Raw genomic sequence first — 14,167 nt, forward strand, 5'->3', positions numbered from 1 at the left:
TAATTGCACCGCTACTCCCCCGCGCATCAGCTGGTAGGGCAGGGAAAGGTCTAAGGACACCGCGAGCCATGGTGGTAAACGATAACAAGATCGATTACGTGCACTGGGACGATCCCAACGAGCTGGTGGATCGATTGCGTTTGCTGGAAGCGTCGCGTCAGGCGGGTAACAACTCGCACGACAACGAAATTCTATCGATTATCGAGGAACTCCGTGAGGTAGGCCTCATTATAAATTAAACCGCACGCCGATGATGTGCACTGTATGCGTCGAAATGCCGATCAACAAATTTGGGGTATCGCTCGAGAAGAGTGGAGCAGCTACAATGGACTATTACAAATGGAGCGGCATGCTTCGAAATTATATGCGTGATAACGCTCTTTGCGTTACCGGAGCCGACTTTAATGCAAAATCGCGCAAGATACGACGCGTAGCTCAGCCGGTGGCCGACAGCGATGCCGTCAATAAACTATACGTGGAAAAGAGCAGTAAACTTTTGAGAGAGCAGCAGGAAGAATTAGAGAGGAAGCTGGTCGTGTTTCAAAGAGATATGCTGACGTTGCAAAACAGTGATCATAAGATATCACAGGCGTTGAATTCTATCCCGCAGTAGCGCTACGAAGGAGAATCATGCGAGACGATTGAACTTGTCCAGAATTTCCTCGGACCGACGGGGGCACATAATGCACGTGCACGATAATTATCACATCATTCATGTCCAAGACACCCCTGTGATTAAACATGCAACCATTATCGAAATCCAAGAGTAAAGAAAACCATGGTCACAAGAAGCGACAACTTGTTGAGGAATTACTCCAGCTCGAAGACGTTTCCCGCGGAGGCGCGTCATAGTACAAGGATACGATAATCTGTGGCAAGCTGACGTTGTAGAAATGCGCCCTTACTCGCGATTCAACCAAGGTCACCACTATATTCTCACCGTCATCGATATGTTGAGTAAGTATGCATGGGCGGTACCGCTCAAGACTAAAAGTGGCGCTGAGGTGACTAAAGCGTTTGCAAAGATATTTAGAGATAGATATCTAAAAAATTTGCAAACCGATTAAGGAAGAGAATGTTATAACGCCGATGTACAGAAACTCTTGACAATGCATGACATTAATCATTATTTGACGTATGAAGCGGTGATGGAAGCCTCCGTCGTAGAATGTTTCAATCGAACTTTAAAGAACAATATGTGGAAACTATTTACGCTCAATGGAACTTATAGATGGATCGATGCGCTACCGCGTCTACTTGCAGAGTATAATGCACAAAAACATAGAACCCTCAGAATGCGTCCTCGCGATGTGACCAATGTGATCGCCGACAAGCTGCCAGCCACCGTATACAGCAATATAAAGTTTGCTGCTCCAGCGGGATTCAAGCTGGGCGCGTTTGTGCGCGTAAGCAAATTTAAAACCATCTTCGATATAGGCTATACACCAAATTGGACAACGGAGGAATTCAAGATAGCCAAAGCACAAGCAACTAATCCCGCAACGTATCTGCTCCTCGACTCCTATGGAAAACCTATTGCCGGAGGATTTTATGAACACGAGCTGCAACGCGTCACCGATGCTGATGTGTATCCAGTGGAAAAAGTGTTGCGTAGGAAGGGGTATAAGGTATATGTCAAGTGGCTGGGGTTTGATAAATCATACAATTCATGGATAAATAAAAAAAAATGCATTGTAAAATAAAAATACATGATTCAATGAAATACAATGATACATAAACATGTGTGAACAGTTTTATTTGACAGGTTAATTCTAATATTTATAATAATATGTTAATAAATACAATTTCTATTCTACAACTGAATTTTAAAACGGAATTTTATAATGTCCGCAGGGCAGAGTCGGGTACGATATACCGTTTGTCGTCGTATGGACTTAGAGCGATTTTGGATTCCGAAATGGTGTACACTTTGTGCAATTTCGACCGTATGCATAATTGCCGGCGTACCATTTCGATCTCCTTTTGCAAACACTCCGCGTAGTCGTCGAAAGTTATCACCCAGGCTATGACGTTGGTCTTGACGCCTTTCGCCTTTTTTGTATCTTTTTTGCCGTCTACGAGGAGTGCATACATTTTCGCTCTAAAATCTACGAATTCGGTCATTATCGCACCGTTATTTTCGTCCTTCATCAGCACCGGAACCTCCTTATTTACGCGCAGCATATTATATGCATTGTCGATGGGATAATCGGATGTGTCAAATCTATCGATATTGTGTTTTATGGTCTCGTAGATATCTTCGCATTGAATGTGATAAATGAGACTGTCAGTGTCCGTATATAGAATTTTACAATTTTGAGCATGCAAGGGAGACATGTACTCCTGGTGAAATTCATATAAACAAATTTTTTATATGTCCAGAATACACATACCCACATATATCGGTTTGTTGAATTTCATCTGGAGTTTTCGCACTTTAACAGCTATTAAATTTTCAGAAAAACACTTCTGCTGTGGAAATTCGGCTTCGGGATCATCGCCTCCGCACCATATCGTCCATTCCAATTTGTTAAAAGTTTTACATTCACATGATTTCGTACATTTTCCATAGTTTTACCGAATACCGCGTTGTTCATCAATTTGTACAAATTTTTTTCAAAATCGTTTGTCGCGCTTGTTCTAAACCGTGTATTGAGTTCGATGTAATCGCGGAGGCAGGGAGATTGAGCGAATTGAAGCACGCGGCGTATCTTTGTAATACGAAGGCCGTGACGCGTGCACTGCTGCAGGTTGCGATAATGGATAACGTAACGCTGCTTATCGTATACCGTCGCGAGTAGCTTGTCCTGTCTGCTGCCAGGTGGTTTGGCATGCGTCGGGCAGAATGGTAGATCAACATGAGCATCGTGCAGACGTTGCGAATATTCCAGATCTACCTCAAGAATGTATCCCGTGGCGAATCGACAGCGATTGAAGACACGTCAAAATTTGCAATATCTTCGACCCATTGAAATTTGGCGAATGGCAAAGGTTGACATATTGCCCATCCATACAAATTGTTCACATCAAAGTACATCAAGTACGACGACTGTTTCGATGCGTCATATGATGGCATGTACTTGTTATTGGCCTCTGCATATCTTCCTGAACAATGACTTAAACCTCCACCTATGCTGCGTTGGATAAACATGATCATATCGACGTCGGTGAGCAATTCGAATGTAATTTTGGTATGTTTTAGCATGGCATCCCACATGAAACCAGGTAAAGTATAATCATGTGCTGTATCTAATCCGTAACTATTGATACAACATTCGCGAAAATTTTCAAAAATATCTGCCAATAACAAGACATCTGTTTTCAAATACAAGTCGCTGTATTCGCCCAATGTTCTAATGCCGAAACGCTGCCAGACAGTCTCGGCGTGTGCGTAATCGCTCGCGGATACAGTCTCGCCCGTTAACGAACTGTAGAATGACTCGCGTGGTGGTAAGCATGGGTCCTGCAGTTTGTTCGCGCAATCAAGGTATTCATACGGAAAGATACCCTTTCGCGGCAATAAATTGAAATCTTCGATGGATAATGTTTCAAATTGAGATCGTACAATTTTTAATTTATCTGTGCTAAGAGAAGATGCTAATTTGTCGAGACTGGTATTTAAAAATTTGTACGAATCCATGAATCGCAATTTAATACAATTTCCCGAGTCTGATTCTTCAGCCGCATCTGCGAAATTTTTCGTGAATGAAATATATTTTTCTTTAGTTACAGGCAATACGTCAACATGATCTTTGATAGCGGTAGCTATTTCCTCGATAATAAAATGTAAATCGTAGCCTGTTCCGTCTTACGAGACAAAGGCGGACTCAGGGCGAGGCGAAAATTCAACGTCTTTTACGGTGGGCAATTGCTCGTTCTCGAAGCGTTCGTTGGGAACCATTTGCTTGCCAGATGACTAAGAGGCAATCGACATCGTGCCGTTTTTTTCGACTATTTCGACTACTTTTGCCCTGAGATAATGCGTTAAATTGCTCTGTCAGCGGGTTGTATACAGCAAGTTTGGATCAGTATATACCGTCGTCCACCGCCAACTCGCGAACAATACAGTCATAAACCGTGACCCTGGCTGAACGCTTCGACTAAACACATTAGCTAGGTTTGCTAGCCAAAGGTCTGGTTTTGCTACGTCACCAAGAAGGAGAGGCTTCCTCCTCCACTATCAAATTCGAAAAGGAAGTCTCCCCCCTTTCAAGGAAAGACTAGCCAATCAGCAACTTGACACATTCCGCAATTCTGACGTCTTGTTTACCTTCGACGTCGAAAAAGGCTGGACGAGACAGAATTCAATCGTCTTTTGAACGAACGCATCGATCTCTCGTGACAAACTCATTCATCACGCTACTGATACACACGATACGGTTGACTTCACGTGATCTAGTCAAACATTCGTGACTAAGACCATCGATCAAATACATTCTTTCTCTTGTCTGGTCATCATACGGACCAGCAAGTTTTCTTTTCGTCGAGCCAATTAAACAATCATTGAAAATTAATTTAGCGAGTGATAGAGTTGTCAGCACCGCGTACCACGGAGTCACTTGGGCCTTACAACCCCAAGAGAAGGGAATCATCCTTCGCGAGTGTGTTGATAGCTAACATAGCCGGATAAATTATGAAAAACTATGGTGATGTAAAACGCATTTTTATACTTTAAATTGCTTTCCGAATGTTCTGGGCCTCTGAAACATCCGGATAGATGACAATGATCGCGGACTCGTACATCATCAGCCTCGAACGGCTTTTCGCAAATGTGACAGTGCGTCGCGCTGAGAAATGCCCCCCACTGATCTTTCGTCAACTCTTCCATGGGAACATTATTGCCCAGAATGGGCTTAGCAAAATCAACATTTCGCAAGTTTATATACATACCGATCACAGATGAATTTATTTTCTCTGTGCCTGCTCAACTGCATGCTCACCAGCCGGGACAAGTCCTTGATTAGCATGAAGTAATGCCCTACATCGCCACGCTCTTGATTCGGCGTGTAGAGCAGGTTGACGTGTCGATCCCTCTTGTGGCTGGTGAGGCGCAGCGGAAAGACTGCTGGCCCCTTCTTCACCTCCACCTCGAAGCTGTATACGTTAATGGAGATTTCGTTCAACCCTTCAAACTTTCCAATTTGCTTCAGAGACATTGGAAATTCAATGCCCTGGAGATTTTTTGCGCGGGATGGAGAGCGGCGATCACTGTCCCCGCCAAACAGGCGTTGTCCGGGGATTATACGCTAAACGTCGCTTTCTTCAGCAATAATTCCCGCGGCAACTTGTAGTGGCACCCCACGCGCAGCGGATTGTACTTGTTGACATTGACGGTCAGATTAAGGATTCTCGTCAATGCCCATCCGCTGTCGCGCTCCTGGAACTCTTCCAGCGATGCCAGGGTGGGTTCGATGACGCATCGCTGGTACCACTCATGCAGATCTGATGTGCGGAAGAGTTCGCAGTTGCGGGTATTAATGTTTTTGCAAGCATGCTTATCCCCCGCTACAAATTCACCGTTAAAATCCGTGTTCACTTTGAGGTTCTGGTGCTTCTTCAAAGCGTCACGCACATGTTCCAACACAATGGTCTCTGCATCCTGGAGGAAGTTGCGCGACTCGATAGAATTTGACTTTAGCACGACACCAGTTAATACGCGGCTATTCAAAGCAGTGTCTATTTCACGCCTCAAAACTCCAGTGCTCGATTTTCCGGCGCCTTCATGCATGAAACCTCCGCGCAATGAATATTTCAATCCTTCGAAATGCGCGCAACCATTCGCAAACATTCGAGCAACCAATGATTGTTGAACGCCGATCGATAATCGAGGACGTTTCAAGTGACTGTATTCTTCCACGGATTCGATACACCCGTTTTACCGTTCTTCCCACACGAGGTATTTCTCCCGTAAAATCAATCGTACAGATTCATCCAACAATTGACGTTCTACTTTCTCTGTCTATCTCTTTCTGCGTACCCCCTCCCCTCAAATGTATTGCGTGCAAAAACGGTGATACAGCGCAACGTCGTTCGATACAGTTTCTGGCGAGACAGCATAATTCTTTCTATGATTCATACGTGCAACGTTTCTGCATGTATTATATTGTATTCGCATCATCAACAAAAAAAATGACGCCATCTCGCACAGCTGCATTATCCTTGAGGATGGGTTCAAATTACATGCGACCGCGTGATATGTTGCGGCGTAAAAAATCAGAACGCTTTAAAAAAAAAATTTTAGCTTTAGAATAAATGCGATTGTAAAGTATAAATATTGCATATCAATATCGTTTCTCAACAATGACTGTCCAACCGATGTATAAATGTGTGATTGGTCGGCTATGGCACCGCATTAGAGATTCATTATCCAGTTTAATAGAATATCTCAATACGTATGCAGCAGATATATATGAGGAATAAGAGGAGAGGTAGATGGTAGATGGTGGGGAATGGTGCTATGCACCTCTATCGTCGCCACCGCCCCACCAACATACTCTACTTCTACACATTTATGTCCATGAACTACTATAAAAAAAGCGGTGTCGCGAGGTCTTGCGCATTGCATCGCATACGTTCGTGTCCGACACAATTAGTAATCGCGTCTGTTCAGTAGACTCTGTCGTAGTACGTATTCAAAAAAAAAAATGTATAACCGACATTTCAACGGCACTTCCAACATGTGTGGAAACCGCACTAATCAGTGGAACGATATGAATTTCACAAACCAACAACAGCAGCCTCAACACCAACAACAGCATCAACAGCCGCAGCAACATAAACAGAATATAAGGTACATAGTACATAGCATTCCTCTACGTATTTTTCGATTTATACGAAAGCAACTGAATCATTAAGTCTGGGTATGTGGTTCTTACAGCAATGCAGTACCGAAACAAACCTACCATAGCTACAGCCTACAAACGTCTCATGATCGGGATTTACATTGGGCAGGATTTGTGCCGCATTGAGGTCGCAATAGCCGATAATAAATGTCATGAGGTTTGCTTCTCCATGTCAACGTGGAAGCTTTTACTGCAGCAAGAATCGCAGATACTTAGGCGTTTCCGCTTCGATGCCCCATTAACGCACCAAGATCCTATCGCGGTCGATCATTTGCGTATCGATTTCACGCGAATACACAACGAGCAAATTGCTAAAATCTCGGATAATAGTTCACTCATATACAGGGTGTCCGCGGGAAGACTGAACAGCTGAATATCTCCTAATGTATTGGAGATAAAAAAATAAAAAAATATGTGGCCTTGCATGGTTCGAGGGGGCCAATTTATTAGCGCAGACGATTTTTTTCGATTATTATTTTAAAAGATACGATGGTCAAGTTCGGTTTTTTAAATGGAACTAATTTTTTTTTTTTTGAAGAAGCGAGTTGATAGTGCGTTCCAAGACAAATTCAATAAGCAGTAATGTATACACTTGATATCCACTGGTTTTTTGAGATATTGCGCTTACAAATTTACTGATTTTCACTGGAAGGGAACCCGCTGAAATAGCAAGGACCGGGGACGGTCTTGCTGGCGTCACAGGTGGCCTTGCCTGTTGAAACAGATACCTACCTGCTAAAGGTCTGGGCTAGGAATGGCAGGCCCAAAGACTGGACAATTCTTTTCCGTCAGAAATGCTACTTAGTAATGTTAATGTTCCAAAACGTCATAACACTTACTCAATTTCGTCATTCAGACTCAATTTTCAACTTCAATAGTCTTTTATTTCGCACTTGCTTCTACGCTCGGATGGCCGGTTCTTTTGGAGGGATGCAAATCCGATTGGTCCTAATACAATCTGCTCCCTACAGTTTAGAAATTTGGTCTAGCAACTTTCACACCTCCACACCTAACCAATCGAACTTGCATCCCTCCCAAAAGAACCGGCCATCCGAGCGTAGAAGCAAGTGCGAAATAAAAGATTATTGAAGTTGAAAATTGAGTCTGAATGAAGAAATTGAGTAAATGTTATGACGTTTTGAAACATTAACATTAGTAAGTAGCATTTCTGACGGAAAAGAATTGTCCAGCCTCTGGGCCTGCCATTCCTAGCCCAGACCTTTGGCAAGTAGGTATCTGTTTCAACAGGCAGGGCCACCCGTGACGCCAGCAAGACCGTCGTCGGTCCTTACTATTTCAGCGGGTTTTCTTCCAGGGGAAAATCAGTAAATTTGCAAGCGCATTATCTCAAAAACCAGTGGAAATCAAGTGTATACATTAAAGCTTATTGGATTTGTCTTGGAACGCACTATCAACTCACCTCTTCAAAAAAAAAAAAAAATAGTAACATTTAAAAAACCGAACTTGACCATCGTATCTTTTAAAACAATAATTGAACAAAAAAATTCGTATGCGTTAATAAATTGGCCCCCTCGAACCATGCAAGCCATATTTTTTATATTTTTTTATCTCCTAGACATTAGGAGATATCCAGCTGTTCAGTCTTCCCGCGGACACCCTGTATATGTCTGAAACTACGATGATTCAAATGTGTAAATATGCTCGGTGCATCGACTATATGTTCTCCTGTTTATCTGAAATTTTGTACTCCGTAACCAGTAAGTACGCCTCCTTTGTCGACATTATACGTACCGCTACTACAACAACCGCGGACTACGAGAAAATCATTATCGAAAGCGACTACTATGAACTGAACTCTTTGATAGATTGTGAATTATTAGCATTAGGATTAGGCTTGATTGTTCGTGATGCATACCAGACGCCGAAATAGCATTATTATTTCTTTACTTTGCTATGTAACAATAATATATAATTTTACAAACATATATTATTTCTTCATTTATTTGTCCGTCTTCCTCCTTCTCTCCTCCCCAGATAATTCTAAGATTCAACGTTTCAAAAGTATTATATATTTCGTTAATACATTCTTCGCGCCGTGAAAAAATGGCACTTTCTCACGCAGCGGTCTCGGAAGCTCAAATTACGCATGATCGCGCGATACGCTGCGATATTTGAAATATGGTTAGCTGTAGAATGCATGTTTGCTACATATTGGTTCGCTAGATCGTTGATTAAAAATTATTATTTCTCTGCGTTGGGGAATGAAACAAAAATGTCCGTTTGCTGCATATTGATTGGCTAGATCAGTGCGGTGGGGGGAGGGGGGCGGGGGAATTTCTGCTGACGTCACATATTGATTTAGAAAAATTTCCGATGGCGGATCAGGTCTGAAAATTTTTTTGAGGGTGGATCAAGGTCATTCCCTCCCTCTGAAAAATTTCCGGCGGCGGACCAGATCTGGAGAGGTCTCCGCAGCAGATCCCCTCCACGATTGCAGCTTCCCCCCACTCCGCGGCTGGCGTGCACGCAACCAATCTTCCACTCCCCGCTCCCTTCGCGCCCAGAGTTCCCCTCACCGCGCTCCCCCGCGCGTCCACACTTCTTCCCGCCCCCATGCTCCCCTCAGAGAACCAGGGTTAGAATCCCCATAGTCTTACTACTGTCTCTTCTTATTTCCACTCTATCGCTCTCAGGAAACCAGATTCTATAGCCCTTCACGCTCTCATCATATCCCACAAAATAATCTTTAACTGCTTTGCTATCCAGCTTTCTTCGTTTTTCTTTGGGCACATGCGCGTAAGGAACAGTCCCAAAAACTGTTAACTTCCCTCGCTTGATCCTTCGTCCAAACCACAACTCATGTGGCGTTTTCAACGGTTGAGGACTCACACCTGTGCGATTTAGAAGGTAAATGGAGGTGTTCACAACTTCAGCCCGTAGTTTCAAAGGTAAATTCTTAGCATGTAGCATGGCTCTCATGGATTCAACGACAGTCCGGTTTTCTCTCTCGACAGAGCCGTTTTGTTCCGGGGTGAAAGGCACAGTTTTTTGATGCTGAATGCCTTGATTTTTCAGCATTTCCTTAATTTCCAGGTTGACAAATTCCAAATCATTATCGGTACGTAGGGTTCTTATGTTCCTTTCAAAAAGCTTTTGAGTCATTGCAAAGAAGTCCCTGATTCGACCAACGGATTCATTCTTAGACTTAAGAAAATAGACGGTTGTATAACGTGAGTAATAATCCTTGAGCAGTAAAAAATAGCGTGACCCATTTATTGATTCGTCTTGAAAAGGTCCACAGATATCAGCATGGATCAGTTCCCCTGGAGGTTGAGGTTTGTAATCATCTATTTTTTCTTTAGGAAAAGGTAGTCAGTGCAGCTTACCAAAAGCACACCCTTCACAAAAAAATTTTGCTCGTCCACTGGGATTCCTTCAGCCTGCAGATACTTCTTCACGCAGGCGACATTTTGATGACCCAGCTTTTCGTGCCATGATTGAAGGCTACATTTTTCAGCCATATGGGCCTCTATATTGATACCAGGTGGCTTGACCTCAAAAGTAAATTGAATATTACATATATTTTAACTCACCGTCTAAACCAAGATTGTTTAGAAAATCTGTTCTCACAGGTATTGTAATAATTACATATGTACATTAATACCTTCACTCAAATATAATATATGAATATTAAGCCGGGTCCAGACCTGAATGCGTATATGCTGAGCAGGCTGAGCGCGCCCGAATGACGCACACGCACGGGTCGAAAGTGCCATTGTGTCTTTCTTCACCAACTTCTGTGCTTAGCTTAGCCCACTCCGCAGTCGTAAAGATGGTGTGATTAGCTAAATAAACATACAGCTCAAGCCTCCGAGTCATCCTGTTTACCAATACAGAGTGATTCTCCAGCGTCGCCTATGAAAGAGGTGACAGCTGGTACCCCGTGGCGAGTACAACCCTCACAATGCTTCACTGAATTTTATGGGTTTCGACCCTCGAAACGGTTGGAATACCATTAAAAAGTCAGAAATGTCCAAGAGTTCCGCATTTCTCATCAGATCTTTGCGAAAACGACGTCAATTGATTCCTTATGTTTCGCCGATGAAAATAACACCAAGAACGACGTAATTCAGACCATAATGAAGGAAATTTCGTGAAAAATTGATTTATATTATTTCAAGCTGAATTCGTTAAGAATAGTTTCGTGTGATTTTTTAACACAACAGCGAGTCGATCAGTCTGTATGAATTAAGAACAATGCAGGGTGTAGTGAAGAAAAGAAAGACAAATTATTCAGTAAAATAGAGCTTTAAAGTCTATCATATGGTAATTGCATTATATTGTTGAAAATGTCATTTTTAGATTTTTGATTAACTGTTTATGGCAATATTAGCAATGGATTAAATTCATCCACATAGATCCATACTTTATGATTAAACAAACAAGACGTAAATCCATACCTTCAATAATTTAGGTCATTCAAATTAATTTCTGTAGGCGGGTTTCGTAAAAATCACCGAAATAGGTAACTTTGAAGTTTTGTATTTTTTAAACAATTTCGAATCTACAAAAATGAGGACTTTACCCTCCCTAATTTCATATGGACTGCCATATACTTCAATATTATGAAAATCCGAGACACCGATGATTTCAGAAAAGTATCACATCTGCTTCTATCTTTCACGCTGAACGCAATGCACTCCAAATTCCCTTTGATGTGCGGAAGAAAACTGACAACGGTCGGTTCAGGCCATGTGCCTTCGCCGGCATTCGCGAGTCGGGTCGCATGCGCCGAGTCACCACGAATGACACGTCCACACTAGCATATGCGTTCACGCTCACCCTTTCTGGCGTAGAAGCATGCGGTCCTGGCTACCGTTACACCCGTCCACATAAAAATATTCGTGCGCGCTCAGCCTGCTCAGCATATACTCATTCAGGTCTGGACCCGGCTTTAGGTAAAATGAAATTTTATATCTGTTGTTTGAAACTCTTGTAACGTATCGCTACTACCGCTGTAAATTTCTCTTTTTCCTTTCTACAATTATCGTCGTTTTCATTCTAGTATTGAGACACGTAGCGGAGAACACTTAAACTAAACCACGCGCAACGCATGCGGATAACCGCCCTTCAAACTAAATCCAGCGCCGTGAACGACTTGAACGCGCATATACGCATACCGCACGTTCAACTGGACGCCGATTAAACTGAGCGTAGTGCGCGACTGGTGGGAACCGGACGTAAAATCTGATTGGTACGAATAATTACGCAGCAACTGGTTGGCGCGGGTCAAACTCCAGCAAGGAGTATAAATATAAGCCTGCCTGCAGGAGAGAACAGTTTTGGTCCTGACACCAAACCATCCTAAGGACGTTTTAAATCAACCCTTCAATTTCATACGAGGACGCTTTAGTTAGCCCCCCAAATTCCATTCGAGGCCGCTTTAATTAGCCTCTCAAATTCCATACTAGAAAAGCGTGGGCCAGCTGATAGGCACCATTAAAACATTATACTCAGAGAGAAGTAATCCTCTCAATTTCTATAACGAAACCGCCAAACAATCTTTACGATTAGTTTAATTCTACCAAGCGTCGAACCTTGTATTATACGCCATTCCGACTTCGTGTCGAGATTTATGTTCAACTAGCAATTAGCCTAGTAATTATATTATATCATATATATTAATTCACCAAAGGTTCTAACTACTTAATAACAAAAACGTCGAACGATCCTATGTTCTGTTTTACCGACCGAACGTTATTTTGGTTAATCATTGTTCAGCTATACCGACTTAGAACCGAAACCGAAATAGAATAATATTCTTATTACCGAGCGATATGTCTTTACGTAATTATCTCATGTTCATTTATTTATCGTCAAAGTTCACACGACTAAGTGCAATATCCTATGTTCAATTCGACGTAGCGTCAAAACTTATTTTTTAATAAACCATTTTGTTATTATTGTTAAAAGAAGGCCTCTGGTTTCTTGAAATTCAATTCTTTATCGCATGCCAACTGAACCAAATGAACGAATCTCCTGTAATAAACGGCTACGCCACGTTTGAGAACGTTACACTCTACAGTTACCAGAGCCTCATAATATTGTAAATATTGCTGAAAGCGAAAGTATTGCTAGTTCTGGAAGTACTATCATGTCGTCAGAAAAGGATGCGCCAGAAAAAGATGGTTTAATATACATCGCAGGATATTTAGCCAAACGTCACTTAACGAAATATCCCCATCTTGGTCAATTTACATACATAACAGATGAAGCCACAAGTCTTCACAGCTATAACATGCTATCTTGGCTGCGAAGGTTATCGTATGGTGGCTTAATTCAACCGTCAAATGAATGGGTAGAACAAGTGAATACTATGGAAAGCTATTTCCAAAAGTTCCATAAGAATAAATTTAAGCGTGACAAATACATTATTGCCAGAACAGGAAAATATATAAGAAAATATCTAAATGATATTCCTCCCGAGTTAGTTAAAGACTTTTGTCGGCAAAGAATTTTTATTCGTATAAAATTTCTGAATTTGGAAAAAGAAGAAACAAAATTAAGAAAAAGAAAAAAATACAAAAGTTTGTATCGTAACTCCGTTGTACAAAAGTATATATTAATGAAATTAAAAAATAAATATCGTATTGTTGCGAGCACCGGGTATAGGCCCGTGCATAGCCTGCTGGTGCTCGCAGCTGAAGATAGAAGAAGGTCGGCCCCCTTCAAGAGGACGATCGGAGAGGCCGACGAGAAGGAGGTCTTGTACCGAACGCCATTGCGTTCGGACGTACGGGTCGCACCTTTGTAAACTATTGGTCTATGTAACAATATAGTTCAGTCGTGTGTGCGTCCGTGTCTGTTATTCTACTCCTTTGCGTCGGGGTGGCCTGCGGTGAAAACGCCCCGGCGCAACAGTATTAATAGTATTTGAGTATTGCTTCATTAATATATTCACTACGAACATGAATTCAATGATTCTGGCCAAAAATATGAAATCATTTAAACTGCTTTATTTTGTAGATTTTATTAAGTACAGTAGAACTTTGATTATCTGAATTCAAAATTGATAGTTAATTTCTTTTTATTTTCGATAAATTATTAATACAATAGTTCCTTCTGTAGTTTCATCGTTATTACCTCGAATAGTAAAAAAGCTAAATAATAAAGATCGAGGAAAATACAGTACGGTTAATCGCGATGTTCGACTGTAGTTTTGACACATTTGTTTCTTAAGGTTCAATAATCTCATTAATGTTCAATAATCCGTATCAATGAATCTTTACATAGAAAAGTATATTCTGCATAGAAGATTGAATTTAAAATATTATTGAATATTATTGAAGATTTCGGTTGGTTTC

The 14,167-nt window shown here is 41.8% G+C and overlaps 2 protein-coding genes and 2 long non-coding RNA genes across 4 annotated transcripts in view; 2 read left to right on the forward strand and 2 right to left on the reverse strand.

Moving 5' to 3' along the window:
- The window catches only part of LOC143372210 (sorting nexin-14), a 278,394-nt gene that overhangs the window by 149,066 nt on the left and 115,161 nt on the right, over positions 1 to 14,167 (reverse strand). The gene's annotated exons all lie outside the window — the stretch shown is intronic.
- LOC143372282 (uncharacterized) overlaps positions 1 to 14,167 on the forward strand; it is a 394,641-nt gene that overhangs the window by 71,506 nt on the left and 308,968 nt on the right. The window lies entirely within an intron of this gene.
- On the reverse strand, positions 1,827 to 5,156 carry LOC143372386 (uncharacterized). Its single transcript, XM_076818536.1, is given in 3 exon segments — positions 1,827 to 1,863; positions 1,865 to 2,359; positions 4,891 to 5,156. Coding segments are annotated over 3 exon segments (798 nt in total).
- Positions 6,574 to 8,758, forward strand: LOC143372269 (uncharacterized). Its single transcript, XR_013086248.1, has 2 exons — positions 6,574 to 6,790; positions 6,878 to 8,758. It is a non-coding gene; the product is annotated as an uncharacterized LOC143372269 (long non-coding RNA).

This window comes from Andrena cerasifolii, chromosome 8 (genome assembly GCF_050908995.1).
Source record: "Andrena cerasifolii isolate SP2316 chromosome 8, iyAndCera1_principal, whole genome shotgun sequence".
NCBI lineage: Eukaryota > Metazoa > Arthropoda > Insecta > Hymenoptera > Andrenidae > Andrena > Andrena cerasifolii.